This window comes from Aedes aegypti, chromosome 1 (assembly GCF_002204515.2).
Source record: "Aedes aegypti strain LVP_AGWG chromosome 1, AaegL5.0 Primary Assembly, whole genome shotgun sequence".
NCBI classification, from domain to species: domain Eukaryota; kingdom Metazoa; phylum Arthropoda; class Insecta; order Diptera; family Culicidae; genus Aedes; species Aedes aegypti.
Genome location: NC_035107.1, coordinates 12,960,530 through 12,983,660, shown reverse-complemented (window position 1 = coordinate 12,983,660; position 23,131 = coordinate 12,960,530). Strand labels below are relative to the sequence as shown.

The 23,131-nt window shown below is 38.0% G+C and overlaps 1 protein-coding gene across 2 annotated transcripts; it reads left to right on the top strand.

Moving 5' to 3' along the window:
- The first annotated feature begins 6,780 nt into the window (after positions 1-6,780).
- On the top strand, positions 6,781-22,522 carry LOC5569464 (ras-related protein Rab-40C). Of its 2 annotated transcripts, none has more exons than XM_021838946.1 (4): positions 6,781-7,241; positions 20,802-20,906; positions 20,975-21,156; positions 21,204-22,522. In XM_021838946.1, the coding sequence occupies exons 3-4, from the start codon at positions 21,033-21,035 to the stop codon at positions 21,929-21,931; spliced, it is 852 nt and encodes a 283-aa protein (XP_021694638.1). In that variant the 5' UTR covers positions 6,781-7,241; positions 20,802-20,906; positions 20,975-21,032; the 3' UTR covers positions 21,932-22,522. The 2 variants fall into 2 exon arrangements, with proteins under 2 accessions (XP_021694638.1, XP_001658551.1); XM_001658501.2 differs by having other exon boundaries at positions 6,784-7,241; positions 21,219-22,522.
- Positions 22,523-23,131: the final 609 nt, after the last annotated feature.

Genomic DNA, 23,131 nt, shown 5'->3' with positions numbered 1-23,131 from the left:
CATAAGCTATTTGATCCCAATTTGAAATCCGGAACAATGCCGCTTTCAAGGTTGCAAGAGCTGTTCGATCAATATATTATTAAATATATACTGCTTCGCGACTAAAAATGGATGGGCCAACGTGCGAAGTTCGATTTTTGACCAACTTCGCCGCGTCGCGAGTCACTTCGCTATAGTGGGCATCTATGCCCTCCACCGTGTGCATTATGCGCACTATTGAGAATCGAGTTGCGACGCGGCGAAGTTGGTCAAAAATCAAACTTCGCACGTTGGTTAACCCATTTTCTAACGCGAAGCAGTATATCAAAATTTGATTCGGATTCCGCCCCGGCTTCCATGGATATCCGGGAATAAAAATGATGTGCTTCCGCGCAGTGAAATCTTCATTGCCAGTTGGGGTAGTTCCTATCTGACATTTCGGACACAATTGTGCCTTTCACCATTTACTACTTTAATCTAACAATACGCCAAACATTTCAATAATATGGTATGTGTAGGCGAAAATTTAAATATAAAACACGCTAGAAAATCAACACTGTAATGAAAGTATCGGTGATTTTAGATCCACAAAGCGGTAGAAATATCATGCCCTTCTTCATAAATTAATACAATTAGTTAAGTAATGCTTAATTTCTGAAACTATCTATATTGTTTTAGATGAATATGTGAAAATACAAAAAAAAATATGGTCATCGCATAAAATTTACAAATTAAACGCGTTGAAATTTTTATGCATGTTTGTTGTGGCTCTGTCTGGTGATAGTAGAAAAATAAAAAAAAAAGTTGCGAGTTCGAAAATTTCACTAGTCTTAGCTGTTGATTACTTTTTTTTAGTTAAAACACCCGGTTGTCTGGAACAACTGGTAAGTAATCTGATCCCGATGTGATTCCGTTAGTCAGCATTGTATTTTCTCAACAGATATGCGATTCAAAGGAGCAAGAAGCTTCCTCGCAATCAGCTGAAATGGCCTCCGTCTTAGCTAAAACGAAACAAATAGAACACGGGAAAACCGGAACCAAACAGGAAGCTGCATCTTGGCAGTTTGTCGTCATCATTCCAGATAAGAGAACCGGAACTCGTTTCACTTGTTCCATTGGTATCAGACTGGCCATGAAGGGACAAAGGCAAAAGGCGTCGCGAAGCTGCCGACTTGGAACAGCTTGGAACCACTATCAGCAGAAAACATCGGCCCGTGTGTTATATTAGTGTTTATCACCAGAAAAAAAGCAAAGACAATGCATAAACTGTGTTAAAAAAGTGATTTAGTGATGAACAATAATAATGGAAATAAAAATTGTACTTGTTATTTCAAAATAATAGTGAAACCAGTGGTACGTGTCGTTCAAACTCGCTTCAAACAAAAACAGAAATCTCGATTACTTTTTCAAATCGACGTAAGTAACTTCCAAACGGTTTTGAGAAAATTAATTCATAAGAATCACAACCTGTCTTCTAAAACTGTTTTAAAATGAATCACCTCTTTGACATTTTTTCGCCGTGTACATTGCTTAAATTTTGCATTCAATAAGCTCGCATTCAAAAACTAGGGAGTTCCTGTCATTTCCCACAAAAAAAATATTAAAAAAAGATAAGCCGATTTATTCAGTTACTTTCGACGTTTTTGTACCAGTGTAAAATCGACTCAAGTAGTGTTTTGTTTTGATTCGTGATTAAGTCACTTTGTCTCTCCATACAGCGGAGTGGCGAAAGTAGTGGTTAGGAAGCGAAAGTTGAAAATCTTACTTTCGTCGTTTTGTAAATCCGGAAAGTAAACGTTCTAAAAGTGAAAAATCGAGTTGATTTAGAGCAAAATGTGTAGAATTTCGTCTGCGGAACACGTAGAATCGATAAAGTAAGTTTGTATACTTTTTTGACTTGAGAAATATTATGTTTTTTTTCTTTCGCTTAAAATGAAGTTGAGATTTTAATTTTGATTGAAGTGAGGTTTTTACACGTATCTACTTGTTTCATTGTTTCTTCATTTTTTCTTAATTTTATCACATTTTGTTTTATTGTTTGAATGTAGCAGAACGGAACAGTATATGGTCAAACTACAATGAATCACCGTAAGCGAATAATGGATCATTGAAGGTAGTTTTTGCCAGTGCTCACCACATCAAAACAAAGACGCCACTGTATATGGGATTTAACAATGTGACAGCATTGCTGTTCTGTCAAACACACAAGGCTACGGTGGCGCTATCTATGCTTTTCATAGCGGCCGTTTTGGTTATTTTAATGATCCATTACACATACTGTATTCGCTGTTTAAAAATAAATATGGTTTAACTGTTTCGAAACTGTTTCTATTACATTTATCTTGGCAAAAAATGGATAGTTTAGCTCCCATTTGGTGAACCGTTCACTAAAAATTTTGTTCGAGAAAATCGTCATTTTCAAATTGTAACATAACTTAACCGCCCATTCCCCACATTGTAATTCACTCATTTACCGTTTATCGAACTGTAGAAACCATTCACCGTACGGGTGGTTTATGGTTATTTTTCATGTTATACGAAATTGTTCGGATATGGTATCAAATAATTGTGAACACTGCGGGGAACCGTTCTAATTTGGTTCATAATTATGCGGGCTTGAATCGAAGCTTTTGAATCGATTCAAATCGAATTAGAATTACAATTTATAAAGTTTGAAATGAAACCAAAGGTTTTTACATTTTTAAATCACTTGAAATTCAATAGAAAAGATTTACTACTTCGAGGCTAGTTCAAAATTTGATACCTTTTTCATCAGCTCGGTAAAAAATATTCACTAAGTTCAACAAAATGAATCGAATCAAAAAATCGAACGCAGAAAATCGATTTACCCGGTTTCAGATGTCCCAAACATCGATTCAAAAAATCAATTAATCGGAATGAAAACATTGATTTTCGGAACATCGATTCAAAATCGCCCAACACTACTGCCGACCGATTGTTGTCAAGAAAATTTTCACCCATTATAGAGTAAATGATCGGAATATGTAAATGGGCATAAAATACCCTTTATTGGAAATTTTGAAATACCCATTATTTTGACAGCTGCATATATTAGCAAAAAATGGGCATTTTTTATACTTTAAAGGGTAATGACGAGTTTACAGTGTATATCCTGTTACTTACGCCCTTAAGCCAAGTACGGACCTGAAACGTAAATCACTCAAGTAAAATTTCTCCTTTTTACCGAAGTAATTTTGACAGCTGATTCAGTATGAGCGTAATGTCACTTTTACTTGCGGAATAATTGAGCGGCACATTTTTCCGTTCGGAAAAGTGACAGCTCCCTTTGATTTGTACGGCAGGCGTTACCGACGTTATGAAATCAGCTCTACTTCGCAGCAGCGTACAGCTCAAGTAATTTCGGTAGCGGAATCATTCCTTGACCGTTTCTTGTCCTATCCTTTTGCACAGTACTTATGATCGGCGTACCGGCCATTATTCTAGCACCCGCTTGAATTTAGAAATCGATCTTATTTGAAAATCAAACAAGAACACATAATCGACTAATTTAAAACTGGACATCCCCATCCAAAAGCCAAACGTCAAACGCTGCTCCGGGCCACACGGTAAAATTTGCTCACTCATTAGCGAATATGTTGTACACTGAGGCAAAAATCTCGCATGATTTTCATAAGATCACACTAATGAACGCGTTTTTTATTATTTTTTTGTTGGTTCATAAGACACTTGTGTATTTCATTCGACGAGAATGAGATTTATAAGACAACTCGATTACTTTTTCAAATCGACGTAAGTAACTTTCATATGGTTTTGAGAAAATTAATTCAGAAGAATCACAACCTGTCTTTTAAAACTGTTTTAAAATTAATCAACTTTTTAATTTTTTTTTCGCCGTGTACATCGCTTAAATTTTGCATACATTAAGCTCGCGTTCAAAAACTATGAAGTTCCTGTTATTTCCCACAAAAAATAATATTACAAAATGATAAGCCGATTTATTCAGTTACTTTCGACGTTTTTCTACCAGTGTAAAATCGGCTCAAGTAGTGTTTTGTTTTGATTCGTGGTTAAGTCACTTTGTCTCTCCATACAGCGGGGCGGCGAAAGTAGTGATTAGGTTGCGAAAGTTGAGAATCTTACTTTCGTCGTTTTGTAAATCCGGAAATTAAACGTTTTAAAAGTGAAAAATCGAGTTGGTTCAGAGCGCAACGTGTAGAATTTCGTCTGCGAAACACGTAGAATCGATAAAGTAAGTTTGTATACTTTTTTGACTTGAGTCTGTTAGAATAAGTTTTCGAAGTGTAATTTTTTCATAACAATCAATTGTCAATGTCATAAGAACGCTTATGAACCCCATTGCTCATCATTGTGAAGAACCACGTGAGGCAAATTTTCTCATTTCACTATCAGAAATTCAATATGGCTTCCGAAATGGACGTGTTTGCTGATTTGTCGTCGGCTGACTCCGTTTCTAATCCATCAAAGGGTAAATATTTTCTATTTGTCATCAATTCCGCTGTAACTAACTTTCTTTCGAACAGATTAAGGAATTGGATCCAAACAATAAGATTTGGGAATGAAAATTCAAAACAATTTGTATGACGCGTAAGAAATCACAAACCCCCCTCATCCATTAATCCGCCCCTAACGTAAACCTGCAACAATTCAGGCGTTCTTCACAACTTTTCTCAATAATGTTTCGCTGCTATGATATACTTCTTTGCGTTCAAAATAGGTTAGCCAACTAGAGAAAATCGAATTTTCATCCATTTTGTCGTATCGCAAATCGATTCTAATGCTTACAGTAAAGTGCTTTGACCGAATTGCGGCGTGACAAAATGGATGAAAATTTGATTTTCCCAAGTTGGTTAACCTATTTTTCAACGCGGATTAGTATTATTCATCCATTGAAATTTATAATCTAAAGCTCAAATTACACAAGACAGTCTTATGGAACCAAGAATGGTTCAGAACGTAATTCATAAGACTATCTATGGATTTTGTTATCAAGTCAATGATGATTCATAAGATCATCTTACGAAATTCTTTCGAAGTGTATTATGGAAACAACATCTGCCGAAAACCATACGATGGTCTTATGAATTTCAAAGATTTTTCTTGTGTCGTAATTCCATAAGCAAATCTTATGACAGTCTTACGTTTGCTTTCCTCAGTGGTATGCTGAGAGAGACTCGCGAAGAGGAAAAATATCAACGTCATATGCAGCCCAGATTCCGCTGTCACGAAACGTCAAATGCAGCCCGCCGTTTTTATGACTGCAAAAATGAAAAGTATTGTATTCACAATAAACTGTTATTAAAAACCTCAGTAGGGAAAGCAGTTTTTTCCAAAGTTGCTGATAAATCTAAACACAAGATTAGTTATTTTCATTGTCTGCAACGTTTGCTGGCATGAAATTTCATTCAAAAGGCTATTTATGATTCAGTGTGATGCAAACGCAATCATTTTTTGCTGAGATGTTCATGTGAAAGCTTGAACGGCTTGCGCATGATTGGTATAAACACAAAGTGGAATAAGAAAAACAAGCCAAACTTTTCAATCCGACGTATCTGCAAAAATAAACAAATCGAGATTTGCTTTGCATGGGCTTGACAAACGCATAATCTACCTATTGTGTCTATAAAAGTATTCCTACATCCATTTTTTGATTTTTAGAAATAAATTAAAATTATGCCCTATGTGCACTTTACTCAGTGTTTTTCATTTGGCTACATACACCCTTCGTTTGCAAAGCGACTCAACTGTCAACATTTTTCATGCTAGCACATACACCGTACATATGCTCATAGTAAAGCGACCTATATGTAGAATCAAAACATAAAATTTCGAACACCAGATACGTCATACTGCTTCCAAATCACTAAACATGTTGGAAATCGAGAGAATTGGATTTCCACAGTTGAGCGAGCTGACGGGTCGGCAAACTGATGTGGAACATCATCAGTATTCGGTTTAAGACAATATTTCTCACCAAATTTCGCGCACAAGAACTGTTCTCCTCCTGCTTTTGTTATTTACGGCTCCGTCCGGTGCTCCTCTTAGTCGAGTTGAAATTGGAAACATTCGGAAACTAATATTCGTTGTCGTTGAAAGTTGAAACTGACGAATTGACTAAGTTTAATAAGTTTTATGGGAATTTGCAAACCGGTGTATGTGCAACTTCAAAACAATACTGGTGTATATGACGTGACGGATGTGCAAAACGAACTGTCAAACCGACGCATCAAGCAAGGTGTATGTATCAATCAAGGTATGGTATCGACGAATCATCCATGGTGTATGTGAGCAGCACAAAGCAAAAGGGTTTATTCTCTAATTTTACCTGTTTTTCAACTAAATTCAAAACAAATCGGATTTGTTTAATAGTGGTTAGAAACAGTGTTCTTTTTTTCAACTTATAGTAGACATCGCAATAGAAAAAATGCAAAACATTTTAAACAGGATTTAAAATGCTTTACAATATTTTGCATCGCATTTTTCTCGAAACCATCCGAGTGTTAGATACGCCGATTTGAAAAATCATGCTTGAAAATAACTCAGCAATCACAGAAAAAGAATACCGTCTTCGCGAGTCTCGTCCCAGGTTGTATGTATAAATACCTTATTTAGTAAAATTTACAAAATTTAGTTTAATTTCTATAGAATATTGTATTTGCATAAGTATCATGTAACAATATAAAGCAAGATGCGTTTTAAAAATAAGTTTATGTGAATATTTCAAAACAAAATAATCTAAATTTTATATCTCTTGGCTTGGTCGTCGTTCGATGCACTCCGCATCGCAAATTTTGTGTGAAAATCCTTCGCAGTGCATTGTGTCAAAAGCGATGCGCGAGAAAAAAAAAACAAGACAATCATTTTGACAGCAAGCAACACAAGAAAAAAGGAAAAGTTTACTCCGCACTCGCACTCAGGTTTATTTATTGCTCTGTTGCAATTTTCCCCACAAGAAAAACGCCATAGATTTTGTGCAATCCGGATAGGAAAGTGTCTCCCGTTAGGGGCTAGCATTGCTGTAAGTAGTGAAGTGAATTTCGCGTCCAAACCTACTAGTGAAAGTCCTCCCAGAAAAGGATCCCAGGAGGGACACCTTGAACTGCGCTGTAACGAGAAAAACATTCGGCGGAGCCGAAAGCTCGTCGGAGGAAGGAAAATCCGCCCCCCGGGAAGTGCGTTCGATCCCAGTCATCCCACCCCAGAAAGATCGAACTACTTGTGGAAGACCACAGAATCGGAGTTCCGCTTCTTGTTTTGGACAGGTGAGTACTGAAGTTGCTAATAATTTATTCATCAACCCTTCAACTTCCACCCACACTGCAACCCGAAACTGGATCCTCCTCCGTCTTCTCCGAGTTCTGCCGTTGCGTTGTCTGAAAGGCGTACCTACCTATTCGCTGTTTTGCGTTGGTGGGTGTCTTTTTGTTTTTATTTCGTTCGGTCTATTCAGAAAGGGGGCGGGGAGGTTAGGAGGATGATTGGTTTCCACATCCGGCGCCGTGTTGGTCCGATGGTCTCCCAGATGCGGAAGGTTCCATTAATTCGCGTCGTCTTTAGTGGCAGCATCGGTACGTAGTTTCATTTCTGTGACCTTGCATTTTAATTTATTCACAAATAAAACACATTCTTTTTCCACTCACTACCTATTTTGTTTTTGCTTCCCTGATTGGGCTTCTTTTCTGTGCAGCTCCTCTATGAGCAAAAACAATGACTGGTTTTTTGGTTTGAAACTGCGACGTAGGTGATAATTAAGTTCTATGTTAATTTTTATGTTACTCATTTTGTTTAATTTTATTGGGATTGATTTTTGTCGCTAAATTATATCATTTCCAATATCTTAGATATTCAATAAATTAACGGTTACGGAATCATAATCATAACTTTTCAATAATTCTTGCGATATTTTCCGAAATGCTCGAATTTTAGAAAAAATTACTTTTAAATAGCTGTTTCCAAGTCATGAGACCTAATGTGATAGTTGTATTCGCACCCGTGATACGTCTTTTTACTTCACATGATTTACTGAAGACATAGTTTGTCTTTGGTATAGTATTAGTTAAATTCTTCAACAAGTGTTTGAGTCCTAACATCTCTAAACCTGCATCTGTCTCTACCTGCCGTCATATACTGCGTTTTGAAAGAATTGATAGACATGTATAAATCATCGGAGAAACTTACGGTAGATTATTGAAGTAATTCCTGCAGCAATCCCAAGACGGAGACCTGAAACCTACGAGGTCTTCAGAGACACAAGGAAATTTTTTGTAGGAAATACTGGTGCAATTTATAAAAGAATTTAATGTATTTATAATCTCTTCTGGTGATATCCCGTGTAGGTAGTTTTGATGCGTTCTTTTGCAGTATTTCTCGTAGAATCCCTGAAGGCTTTCTGGTTTAATCTTTGGAAGAATTGGATGAACTCACTAATGAATCCTTAAATAAATTCTAGGTAGAATCATTGTAAGAGTTCCTGGAGTAAATCTCTGCATCCATATCTGTAGGAATTTTTGAAGGATTTACTAGATAAAATCGATGAAGGGTTTTCTTGAGGATTCTATGGATGAAATACTGGGGAAATCAGTAGAATAATCACGTGAAAAATTTAAAAATTTCTAGAAGAATTCCTAGTGGAACCGCAGGAAAAAAATCCTGATAGCATCTGTTCAGAACTTCCTGAAATATCGCCGGAGGAATTCTTATATGAACCTTTGGGAGGATTTTTCGGTGGAATTCTGTAAGGGAGCATTGGATGAATCACTAAATAAATCCCTTGGGAAATGTTTGTATGAATCCCTGGAATTCCAGGGAAGAAAAGCTACTAGAAAAAATCTCTAAAGAAATTCCTGGTGGAATTTCTTAAGCAACTCTTTGTGGAATTTAAGGAGGAATCCTAGGAAGAAGCTCTGAAAAAAGTCCTGGTAAAATGCTTGGGGGAATTTCTTGAGGAATCCCCTGAAAGAATTCGTGATATGATTCCTGGGTAAAGCGTGATGGAATCCTTAGAACTAACTTCTAGAGAAATTCCTGAAAGAATCTTTGAAGAAATTGTTATAGCAACCTCTTGAAGAATTCTTGGAGGCAGTTTTGGAGTTAGCCCTGAAGAATTATCAATGAAATTACTGGAGGCATATTCTAGATTGATCTTTGAAAGAATCGGTGGAGGAAATCCTGAATAATTTGTAGAGGATCCTTTGATGGAATCTCTGGAAGAATGCCAACTGAAGGTTTGCCTGAAGCAGTGTTTGGATTATGATCCGAATAAGCCGATCGAACCATATTCGGAAAGTGTAGCAGTTCGCGAATCATAGCAGTTCGTGGCACATCGCATTCGGAGAGCGCTATGAATCTAAATATTCACTCTCTCGTTTGGTACGTGGCTCGAGAGCGTTTTTAATTGAACACTTCTTTATTTGGCCTCTTGTTTTACAACATATTTTAGCCAGGTGAGACTAACTAATGAAGTACATTTTATAGATCGATATTTGTCCGAATGAAAAAGTTAGCTAACAATTCATAAAAGCTACTGTTTTGAGTTTTGAGTATAATTTGAACATTCGGAGCAACTCCTTCCTCGATAACGGCTCTCCAAAGCTCTTGGCGGTGAGCCTCGTACCGTGCGCATGTGAATATCAGGTGATCAGGTGATGATGCTCCGTCGCCACACTCGCAATTATCGTCTTCTATGATGTTGTTCCTCTTGAGATGAGCGGCTATTCTTGAATGGTTGCTAATCAATTTGGATAGAATCACTATTTGACGACGGTTATGGTTATAAGAAGACCACCACGGATTGGTAGTCACCGTAGGCAGGATACTGTAGCAGAATCTCCCTTTAGAGCCGTTGTCCCAAACTTCCTGCCAAATGCTCACTGCTTTGCGTTTAGAGGGGAAGACGATGTCGAATGAAGAGAATTGGTATCTCTCCGGGCTACCATGAACGGATGCTGCTTTGGCTTCTCTATCTGCGGCTTCGTTGATAGCAATGTTACGAAGTGCTGGAACCCACATTAGTATAACGGACTTACCGCTTTCTTCGATGTCTCGAATCAACTTTCTTGTCTGATACCACAATGGCGGTAGTTTCGGTTGAAGCTTCCGATTAGCTAGGCTTGTTAAGCTGCTATGACTATCGGACAGGATGAGAAATTCTAATCCCTGACATATACGCTTGTGCTTTAAAGCTCGGTAAATGCCTAAAAGTTCGGCATGGAAAACCGACACCGTAGGGGGAAGTTTGGTTTGGCACAATGCCTCGCCTGTTTGACTAACCACCGCATACCCACATGCTGATGAAGTTCTAGATCCATCCGTACCCAGTAAGGTCCCATTTGGGTACCTGGTAGCAATCATATTTTCAATTTCCTCAGTGCTGTACCGATGATTATTTTGTAACAGCCTATGGATCGACAGGTCAATGGAAACAAGTTTTTGTCTTATTTGGGGTGTGAAATGAAAGCACGGTAGGATTCGTATTGTGGATAAAGGTTCGGCATATGCGCGATACATAAGAATCGCCTTGCATATACCGGATTGGGCTGCTCGTCCTTCGATTACTGGTATCACAAATTTTTTATACCATGATTCTAGTGAAAATATTTTGTTGACAAATTTACAGTCCAGTCTCTTCGGAGTTTTAGAGGTAGAAGTCCACACAATACCTCTAATTATTCAGTGTGGGTGGTTTTGGTGGAACCTAGGATAATGCGGATGCAAGCCTACTGTATTCGATCCAGTTTGACGAGTTCGTCGGCTGGCGCTGACTCAAAGAAGATGCACCAACAATCGAGTATTGATCGAATACATGTTTTGTAGTTGGCCAGCAAAGCATCGGGATGGGCACCCCAAGTTTGCCCAGCAACCGATCGTATGAAATTTACAAAAAGTTATGCTTATTGTTTGATGTAGCTGATTTGCATACCCCAGAAGAGTGTAGGAGTTAGATATAATCCTAGTAGCTTGATGCAGCTTTTGTAGTTAACCATTGTATTGTTTATGTAGATTGGATAACTTTCTCCCAGAGCACGAATGCTAAATACCATTGCTGAACATTTTGTAGGGGATACTTCCAACCCCACTGAAGTCAATCCGTCCGCAAGATCGGACACTGCACCTTGGATGATGGAAACGCTATCTTCTAGAATTGTCCCTAGTACTATGATGGACATGTCATCAGCGAAATCAATCTTGACAGGCCCAGGAGTACGAGATACCATCAGCGAGCTGATTAAAATGTTGAAACAAAGGGGGCTTAACGGAGAACCCTGTGGTAATCCAATCCATGTCCTTCTTTCGATGTTTCTGAGGTTATCGATTGACCCCGATAAGGACTGTTCATTTAAGAAAGTGGACACGTGTTTTTTACAGTAAACTGTTTATTTTCGAACAAATTCATGAGTTTACCTAAAATACATGGAAATCAACGTAATTTCGATCAAATTCACATAAATTTGAACATTTATTGAGCATTGCTGGAGAATGCTCTTACTTTTCTTTTGATACCTCCCATAAAATTCTGCACAACTTTTTTCGGAACTTTTCGAACTGCTTTTTGAACTGCTGACCACATTTTCTTGAAAAAATCGATGAAGCTTGCTTCTCTTCCATCCTTCTTAAGATGCCGTTTGATTATTGCCCTATATGTTTCAATGAGGCGTAGTTCTGAGCAATTTGATGGATTCGATCATTTTTCTACAAATTCGACTTATTCCTTCTTGAGCATCTCCAAAGTAGCTGAAGCATAGTGAGCCGATGCTAGGTCTGGCAAAAACAATGGAGGCATGGTATGCTTTCAGTAGATGAGCAGAAGCCATTTTTTATTGCATTCAGTTCTGTAATTTTCGCCGTTGATTGAACCCGTCGTGAAATTTGTAGTACTTTCATACCGCAGGAGCAAATTGCTTGCCATACCAAATCATTTTACCCAAATTTTTCTGTTGAGATGTATCGTACGTCGTCAGGAATATCTGTTTTGACCACAGCGTTGAAAAAATTCAATTAGGACACTTCGCGATTTAAGCCAAATCTCGGAACGGCAGTTTTTCTGTACACCATTTGTGCAGCAAAAAATTGAGAGTCGTCATGTCAATTCGACCCATCGTTAAGAATTTATAATTTTTCTATGTCAACTTTTGTCTGCTGTCAAAATAAACACTTGAGATCACACTGAAACAAAATTTTATTTGTTTTTATGGAATTCTTACACCAAAATGCTAATATTTAGGTGTCCACTTTCTTAAATGAACAGTCCTTATTATGCGTTCAACGAAGAGACCATAAATGGATTTGACGAGACATTCAGATATACCTACTCTTCGCAGCTCTCTAACGAGTAGAGGAATTTGCACATTATCATAGGCGCTGATCACATCCACGCTACATAAAACTACATGTTGGTCACAGAACAGATAGCCATCCTAGAACAATAAGCAATTTTCGGCTAGAGTACGTGAGAATATGTAGAAGAGTAGGCGAATAAAACATTGTTTGCCCAATTGGAATTTACAGTACAGGATATTGACGTTAGTCTCGTCTAAAAAGATCTCTTCCGCTCGTATAAGTTGTTTGACGTAATGTAAATGTCGTTGATTCGTCAGCACAGTAAGCCTTGCAATCAAGTAGGTAGGGTAGGTGTACCAGTATTCGCCACCCTGAAGAAAAATAGTTTATAAATAAATTAAAAGACCTTTGATTACTGTTAATGTAAACTTCGTAGCCGTGCGTTTAGTGTCACCAGGCCATTTAGGCGTAACATGCTAAAGGGTGTGGGTTCGATTCCCGCCTCAGGCCGAAAAACTTTTCGTGATGAATGTTTTGGACTGTGTCACTGAGCGTTGCATGCTAGTCCGTTTTCTAGTGTGGTGCTTTCTTCAAAGGGTAACTAGCCCACTGGGAGCATTTTTTTGCATTAAATTCATTTATATTTTACGATTTTGTTTTACATAGAAATTGATGTACATAACAAGAGGTTGACCCCTCTGGTCGTTTTAAGTGATTTTACCCTAATGAAATTGCTTGGCCTTTTAGGCTACTGGAATTATTAACGTGTTGGTGTCCTTTCTGTCATGTCTACCTATCTCAAGTGATAATAATTATTCTGCCTTTTGGCTTGGTACCTTTTATCTGTTCGTACCTACGGTATTTCTGAGCTATAAGTACTGGCTGCAGTTGCCGCAGAAGGGAGACTTCCCTAACTATTCATTGTGTAACTGATTAACATATTATTTTATTCTTTATTTGCAGGAAATCTTTCATATGTTGAACGAAAGCTTCCAGTGCATGTTTAGCAGGAAGAATATAAGCACTGGTCAAAAATGTTGGTTTGCTTTGAAAATTGGTGTGGCGAAAACTGGACCACTCACACCAGTATTAGGCCGTGTTTTTGATTTGTGTTTTTGGATTCGCCATTGGTTTCTTATTGATGGTGGTGAATTCAGAAGCACCATGGTGCAAAGGAGGAATTTCATTAGGGAATTTGTTTTTTTCTATTACTTTCTGAGAAAAACAAAATGAAATTTCTAAAAATGTTTCCGTTTTAATTGAAGGAATTTTGGCTTGCAGTCTTTAATCCTTAATTAAAACAGTGTTTTTCTACTGTCCGACGTTTCGGCAACTGTATTTTGCCTTCTTCAATGGGAAAACTGAAAATTTGTTGTTACATAATAGATAGTTTACATAGTTCTTGTCTTGTGCTGTACTTACTAGTGATCTGTTTATCGTCAATAATGTCTGTCTTAACATATGTCCGTCAATCTGTCGTATTCGTATCACTGTTTTGTTAAGGAATGGTTTAAAATATGAATATAATATAACAAAATAATTATTGTACTAACGTGTCATTGAATAAATTTTACTAATTTTGGTCTATCACTGTTGGTTCTAGGTGCACTCTGTTCTGTTTACTGTGGGGTTCTGTTAGTTTGGCTATGTCTATTTTTGTGTTGTGACTGTGTATGTATTTTATTTATAATTTCGGTGTAATTTGTGTTGAGTCCTTCTGTATCTGTTCGTTTGTTTACATTTGTTTCTTCGTTGTGTATCCAGATCATCTCTAAGAATGGTAATGTACTAATTTTTGGTCATTTATCTTAAATTTTTGATCATCGATCTTAAATAGTGTGGATCGAAGTGCGGGATGTCGAATAAGAATGTGGGATTAAGTCGGATCGTTTATTTGTCTCTATGCCGATTTCTCCACCTCCGCTTAAGCCGTAAACCACGCTTGCCGATTAAACTAGGTTTAATATCTAAGCGAGGTGAAGTAATCGGCTCTCAACCACACTTGTTAAACGTGAAATGACGAGTAAGCGCAGTGTAGACAGCCACCTGATCCGACGTAATTCCGTATTTCTAAAATTAATATATTTAAAAAATACTTTACTTCATAAGAGCACACTATCAGAAAAATTTTTGTCAAACAAATTCAAATTGCTTCATGAGTTAAAAAAAATACAAACGTTTATTACGATGCTTTTTTGCTGTACAAAAACTTTTTGGATTACAACGTATAATTTTAACATTTATCAGAATAAAAAGTTTCTTTCATTTCAGATGAAAATCCTTACTGACATATCATTCTGGAGATGGGTCAAAATTTCAGTCAATCCAGTACAAACTTTAACGTAAATTCTTCTGCAATTTTTTGTTGTTTGCGCACTTCGGAATTTTCTGTTTTAAATATGACTTAAATCAGACAAATGACTATATCAAAGTTTTCTTTCCTGAAATATGATTTGTGATTGTATCGTAATAGTCGCTAACTCAAAAAAAACACTACTTTTGACATTTTTTTAAATTATTTATAGAATTTTTTGTTTGTTTTTCACCTAAAGATCATCATTTCGAAATGTGTCCGAAGTAAAGTAACTTTCGAATCAAGAGACAACATGAGAAAAGGTTTAGGATATGATATGGTAAATTTAGGTGCATTTGCTGATTCGGCATGTCAAGTAATCAGATAGCACTTTTGTTCGCACTGCAGGTTAATATACTGCCCATAACTGCATATTTATGGGTCGTGGGTTCGAATCCCACCGGTCGAGGATCTTTTCGGGTTGGAAATTTTCTCGACTTCCCAGGGCATAGAGTATTTTCGTACCTGCCACACGATATACGCATGCTAAAATGGTCATTGGCACAGTAAGCTCTCAGTTAATAACTGTGGAAGCGCTCATAAGAACACTAAAGAAGAAGAAGAACTGCATATTTGTAACATTCGACAAAAGTAGGCATTGAGTAAATGGGATACCAAGTTTGCATTATACTGCAGTATGGGAGGAAACTAAAATTTAAAAAAATATTAATAGTTCAAAAGAGCTTATTTGAGGCTGAAATTTTGTACAGCTCATATCGCATATTGGGTGAATAGTCAGAAAATAATTCTGATAGAAGTTTTTTTGCTACTACGTTATGTATGAGGCTCATGTATAATCTCAATGTGACTCCCGGATAAAAACGTATCATTCAGTGAATGGAATAAACCATTAATGTACAATATAACGTATTGGATACAATACAGCGTATTGTAATTGAATGTCGAAGCAACATTATCCTTGTTTGGATATACAATTCTAAAACAATATAATATATTGTAACAGAATACTGTATTGTTTTTTATTGGTTTTATACCTTACAATTTTGGTCAAATTCCTATTTTCGCATAAAACAACTCTTGCTTTTTTCTATGAAGCTTTGCTGAAAGAAGTAAACAAAACAAGTTCAGAAAGCAAGAAATGTTGAGTGAAAAATATTCAAAACGTAAAAATAAGTAGTTTTGTAGAAGTCACTTGACATTAGCTGTAACGACGAATGCAATCATGATCAATATCTTTACTTCTATAAAGTTAAAATTATTTTGCTTTTTTTGGCACGAATATCCGGTAAGTTGGGGGACAATCCATACAAAATACAAATTCTATACTTTTCACCACTAATTGAAATACAGTTCGTTGAATTGTTTTTGTATTGTACAACAATACACGAATTGCTAATCAAGACAATACATGAACAATATATCGTATTGTATTTTCAAAATGTATGTATGAGAAAATATCTAGATTTGTATTGTTACGATACTTAACCACCCATACATTATATTGCAAAAATCTCATATACCATACAGTGAACTGTTTAAAACAATATATTGTACTGTAATTGTATTGTCATTTCGCAATATACTGTATTGTATTTCCAATATATTGAATGGTACTGTTCCAATACGTTATATTGTTTTTGTATTGTATTTTTTATCCGGGCTGTTATGCTATTATAAATACCAATGTGACAAAACAACTTGGTATTTTTTTCGAATTTTTTAGAACAATCTCACAGATTTTAGTAAGTTGATCGAAAGTATTTATTATTTGATGACTCTCCATGGTATTAACTCCAATTTGTCAAAAATGTCGAATGTAACTGTTATGCAGTTATGGGCAGTATAGTGCTAATGTAAATCCACCATGCTCTATAAGTTCAATAAGACGAATAATAAATCGAAAGATCTGAATAAGATACAGTTTTTGTTCAAAATCTCACTCTGAATCTCAGAAAAGGCACCTAGAAAACTCTTGAATTATAAACACCCCGAGAGTTTAGGCCACCATTCATTTATTTATATCTATAAAAAGGTAAGTTTTTAAAAAACCTATCTTCACTCTGGTTTATCCTCTTTTTCGTCTGCTTATCAAAATAAAAGGGAGATCCGAAATAGTTGAGGGAATATTATCTAAAATTATATTCAAGTGCTATGATCATTTGCTACACTGATTTGTGTTTGAGAAAAATATATTCCACACTCTTAAAAATAATGAAACTTACTGTGGACGTAATTCTGGTTATGACTGAATGACACATGATGTAAGTGATGGAAAGACATAAAAATGTGTTCTTGAAGATGTATTGAACAAAAAATGTAATTTAACATGTTAAAGGACACGAAAACGAAGGAGCTTTGACCAACATTTCCCGAATCAGACACTAACGTATTTAAAAGTCGATACAAATTTACGTTATTCGGCTCGCTTCTTTTATGTGCATCCTAAAAGACGTAAATCACATGATTTTTTCGTACTGTGCAAGTCCGGAATATTGTGCGAAATTTACATGGTAATATTTTCACAGAATAAAGTACGACAAAGAAAAACGACAAATACGTACTTTATTCTGCCCACTAATGTATATGAAATTTCCGGTCATTAGTTATCATTAGTTATATTCCGGCCATTAAAGTAATTAGAAATAAAGAATAATTGATTTTGAAAAACTTGAACACAAAGCGCGTGGATTCATTCTTACTCTTTCTCTAGGAGGATATAAAAAATAATTTTCTTAAAAACAACTTACAAACCGATTTTCAACGAACATTCAACATTTATATCTGAATTCAATTCAATAAACTGTTGTAGAATCTAATTACTAAAACAGGGAGAAAGTGCAAAACCGTTTTTGTTACCTTTAAACTAAATGAAAATATTCCACTTCCTCTCGAGATTACCTTTGTTTTGCAACAACCTTGGAGTAGAAATCTTAAAAAAGATTTAGACGAGTTTTCTTGTCTAATTCGGCACATTTTTCAAAAAATTTACAGTGTAAAAAGCTTGCCCGCCGCCACAGGTGCGCTAGTGTTCGCTTTAATTTTGGCAGCTGTTTTTGCTGTCATCTTTCCTATCTGTTCTGTGTGTTGGTGGTTGTGAAAAGCAGTGCGGACTTCATCTATTAAGGTGAAACTCCTTTGAATCCTTTAATAACTGTATTGAAGTAGTGGTACACAAAAAATATTCTCGTATTTGTTGGTAATAGTAAAATTATAATTGATAAGACGTTGTTGCCAGTAATCGCTACTTCAATTTGAGTCTTTTCCCCTTCGCCTAATTAAGATTGCTTGATTTCATACGTAACCATCAACGTATCTGACAGCCCTGCAAGCGAGCAGCCGGCGTAAAATTAGAAAAATAAAAAAAGCGAAATGCTGTAATTAAGTGATTGTTTTTAGCACGGTTTGGTGAAATCTTAAGTTGTTTTCATCAAAAATCAAACAGAAATTGTTCTTTTATTAACCAGTAGTAAAAGTAAACTGTGTTGGAGGTTCTACGTTTAGCGAAAGTGGTAAAATTCGACGAAAAGTGTTCTTCGTTCGCAGGCGGATAAGAGTAAACAATTGTAGCACGTCCGTGTTGAAAATTAGCACGGTTCATGAAATTTCTACCAGATACTAGTGTTAAACCTACGGAAATCGTAAGGTAATAGTGTTCTGATGTCTCGTTAGCAATTTGGGAGTGAACTTAGCGTAGGTAAGTGAAATATTTTGAGAAATAATGTGGACTTCCGGAAATATGTTTGTATATGTGAGGAAGCCATTTTCACTGCCATGACAGGGATTCCTTCCCATATGTCCTTAATATGTGAAGGGCGTCGAAAGTACCGTTTTGATTCATATTACGGACACTTAATGCCTCAGTGAAGTATAACCCAGCTTGGACCATACAAAATAAACCATTCTGTATGATTTTTTAGCGTTATCGAGCGTCGGAAGCCCTTAACTTTCGGATGGTGGGTAAAGAATACGCGTCCGCAACATGAATAATTTTAAATAAATCAAAACGTGTGACCTTTTCACTTTTGCCTCATATTCCGGACGCTTTGATTCGATTTACGGACAGCTCATGATAATCATTAATGGAACGGTCAAATCATCAATTGACATCGTTCAACCACTTAAGAGACGTCTAAGGTAGTTGGGCATTATAAATTTGCAATGATATTTATGGAAAAAACCTAATAGAACGAGCCTCAAAAATGAGAACTTTTGGACGGCGAAAATTGAAACATTTCGTGTGAAATGTTTCCCATACAAACGAGAGTGTCCGGAATTTGAAGCTGTCCGTAATATGAATCAAAACGGTTCCCTTTCCTTTACGAAAACCACATATTAATTTAGGGAATCGCAAGTTGTGTTCTAGGTACCATTCAATTTTTTCCTTTACCATATTTTCGTAAGTTTTACGGAAGCAGGAAGCCAACGCTGTCGGGCGGTAAGACACTGCTTCTTCAGGTGGTTTGTCTGGTTTCAAAATCGGGATGATTTTGAAAATTGTCCATGCTTCGGGAATGTTTCCACAGTCAAATATAGCGTTGAAGATTTTCAAGAGACATACTTGTCCATTGAATGGCAGATTGTTGAGCACTGAGTAGCAAATTCCATCAATACCGGGAGAGGAGTCTTTCCCTTGTTTGAAGGCCTTTTGAAGATCGTGAAAAGTGAAGAATCCTCCTGACGAATGCCTTCCTCAATCGCACTCCAATATCTCCATAGGTTGGGTGCAAGTGTATGCGGGGGCTAGACGATCCAACAATTGCTCCAATACTTGCTCATTCCGCAGCTGGCACTGATTTTTCGATGTCCTTCCTTTAAATCGCTTAGCCCATCTCCAAAGATCTCTAACCGAAGTCTGAGAATCCAATGTATCACAGTGTTTTTTCCAAGATTCTTTCCTTTTTTTTCTTCACTAGCTTCTTAAACTTCAATTCCGCCCCCTTGTATCCCTCGTATGCAGCGTATTCCAGTGAACGTCTCCACACTTTGAAAGCGCGTCTGCTGTCCGATAGTGCAGATTTTAGTTCATCGTCCCAGTACGGTAAGGGGACCATCTTGGGGTTGTTCTGAGTGCGTTGGGCTGGTGAAGATTGCGTGAGGCTTCCCCAAACAATTTGGAAAAAGGTTTCATAGTCTACAACACCCATATTTGCAGATATTTCGTCTCCTACTCTATTTCTGAATGCATCCCAGTCCATTTTGCGATAGTTGAATGGCTGTTGCTTAATCTCGGTGGTAATTTCTTCAGTCCCGAAAGCAATGGGAAAATGATCGCTTCCGAATGCGTAGTCCAAAGTTCTCCGTTCAAAAAGAATGAGTATTCCATGACCATTTCCACAGTTATTTACTAAGAACAATCAAAGTTGTCATTTTCACATTTGTATAAGCATCGTGTGAGTCACACGGTGTGAAAGGCACGATCAGAGTTGGGAAAAGTTATGATATTCACACTACAGTAGCCAAGCGAAGCAAAGCACAGTCAGCGAAACCAGTGAAACTCACGCCTATCGGTGCTGTAGGTAAAGTGGCAAAACACGCGTTACTAAGGCCAAGTCAAGGTTACTGTAGAAAAATGTTCTGTTTCCCGCATTTACAATCTATGAAGACACTACTAATTTAGTAAATTCACACACACCTAGAATAGGCTATTTGGTGAGATTCGCGTTTTTGAACTACTGTTGTGAGGAGTGCCACGTGAGTTTCGCGAAATTCAAGCCTACTACTATTACCATTCCCAGCCTTGATCTGATAATCGAAATTTCCCATATTTTCTATATCAGCCAGTATGCCAAATGGCTGAGTGACTCACTGCCTGCTTCATTCAGGTGTCCATCAAAGTACCGCTTCCATCATTCAATCTCATCACGTTCGTCTGTTAAGATGCCGATCCTAATCCTTGCAGATAGTGTCTCGCGACATGAAGCCTTTGGCTTCAGAAGCCGTTGAGCTTCTGATTGAATCACCAGAATGGCATAACTGCTCCATCTTAAAAATTCCCTAACATTTGCAACTTTCATCAGTGAGGTTTGTTTCGATTTCACGCTATCCTGATCATCATTTGTACCTGCGTTATTCAAGTGTTCCTCAAACTACTACTTCTACAATTTGACCACCACATGTAAGGAACTCAGAAAACTGGGAACGAATTCTTGTCGGTCGAAAATAATGCTCCTGCACTACAAATACTGTTCTCATCATTCTAACATAAAATACATACCATATTGTTTTTTTTCAGATTTACAAAAGTTTTTGAGAATTCACTACCCGTAAAGGGTCAACCTCATCATTCCATCTGGTCGCCTCTATGGCTGCGAAAGGCCTATCATTGGCCGAAAGTAAGGTGAGACCTTTTCATGTGAATTATTCAATTGTTCAGTTCAAACTAAACTTGATTTAATGTCGTTTCAGAATCGTTAATTGAAAACCAAACAATCTAGACGGACTAACAGTTTAATAAAAAGTTGATATGGCTAAAGAATACGACTACTTGCTGAAGGTGCTTCTGGTCGGCGACAGCGACGTAGGAAAGCAAGAAATTCTGTCCGGCTTGGACGACGGCTCATCGGAGAGCCCATTCTGCAGTGGTAGCAGTAAGTAAACTAGGTAATTAATTAAACATTCTCATGTTTAAATTCAGAAATTCTTCCCACAGCTGCGTACAAAACCACCACAATCCTGCTGGACGGCAAACGCGTCAAACTGCAGGTGTGGGACACTTCCGGCCAGGGTCGCTTCTGCACCATCATCCGGTCCTACTCCCGCGGCGCCCAGGGCATCATCCTGGTGTACGACATAACCAACAAATGGAGCTTCGACGGGTTGAGCCGGTGGCTGAAGGAAGTCGAAGAGCACGCACCGGGAGTCCCCAAAGTGCTGGTAGGGAATCGGTTGCATTTGGCGTTCAAACGGCAGGTCGCCGCCAAGCAGGCCGAGCTGTACGCTTCCCGGAACAAGATGGCCTGCTTCGAGATTTCCCCGCTGTGTGATTTCAATATCCGAGAATCGTTCTGTGAGCTGGCCCGGATGGCTCTGCACCGGAACGGAATGGAACGGATCTGGCGCTCGAACAAGGTTCTCTCGCTGCAGGAACTCTGCTGCCGGACGATCGTCCGGAGGACCAGTGTCTACGCCATCGATACCCTGCCACTGCCGCCATCCGTCAAGTCCTACCTTAAGTCGTACGCCCTGACCTCGTCCCAGTGCTTGAACACGTTCCTGCACCACAACACGGCGCCGGCGTCCAACGCGAAGAACTTCAAGTGCAAAACTCCCACCGGACACCTGAAGCTGCACCGGAGTGGCATCGGCATCGGGAGCAGTGCCAGCGCCATTGGCCAGATGCGAAACAGCTGCGTGATATCCTGATTGACGTCGATCGTGGCGTCGCTGCGGCGCATCTTCATCCGACGTCGGCGCCGGTCCCGGAATGACGGTGGCGGAGGTGGTCATGGTGGCCATAGCAGACGGAGCAGCCATCACAGTGCTTCGGCGGTTATCATTGGGAACACCACGGCCACCATCACCGGGCGTCGGATGTCGAATGGGGGCGGCGGCGGCGGCGGGGCTTCGGAAGGGACCGGACCGGTTCAGCGTCGCGGCGCCCGTCCGAGCAGTGGCACTAGTGGTTGTTGTTTCTAGACGAAGCGTTAGTAAGTAACTGGAAAGCTTTGCGTTTTCTTCGTTTCTATGATCTGTTTAACTATTATTTAAAGAAAGTGGGGGGAGGGGAAGGGGTTGCTTCATTTCGATATTAGGCCTAGCGCGAATTTTCTTTGCTTTTCAATTTTCTTATTAGTGGAACAAAGTGACGGTTCTTTTAAGTTATTCGTTGTTTATTATTGTTTTGTTATCAGTTTTGGAACTCCGTTGAAAGCCGGTTGGAATTGGCGAAACATGTCGACTTTGATGTCTGTGTTAGGGATCTCTTTGCGCTAATTATACAAATTGAATTCATAACTTCAGAGTCTACAGTATGCGAAAAAGAACGTGGATCAACACATTTTACGATGTCTATAAATGGTGTAGAACATTTCATCTGATCAAGCTTTTAAGAAAGCTCGTTGAGATAATATATTCCGCCGTTCATCGGATCCCTGCGAGAGATCCAAGTGCGTGAAGTACTTGGCCCCTGCCAGAGAATCTATAATGTCTTCGATATTTCCTAATTCAAACCTATCATCTTGAAGGGAATTGTTTACCTTTCGGTAATCAATTACCATCCTCCATTTTTTTTTGACATCGCATGACTTTTTGGGTACGAGGAGCACCGGGCTATTCCATTCGGAACGGGCTTCCTCTATTATACCACTGTCAGTCATATTTTTAATGTGTTTGGCAATTTCTTCTTTTTGTGATTGTGGCAACCGATATGGTTTTGTGTATACTGGTTGCGTATTTTGCTTAACGGCAATCGATCGTGATAAAATTTTGGTTACCGATAGCTTATCGTCTGATAGACAAAATATATCGTTGTACTTCAGACAAAGTTTTCGAATCGTGGCTTTTTCCTCACGAGATAAATGATTAATTTTTAATTCCTTTAACAATTTTTCAGCTCTATTCGAG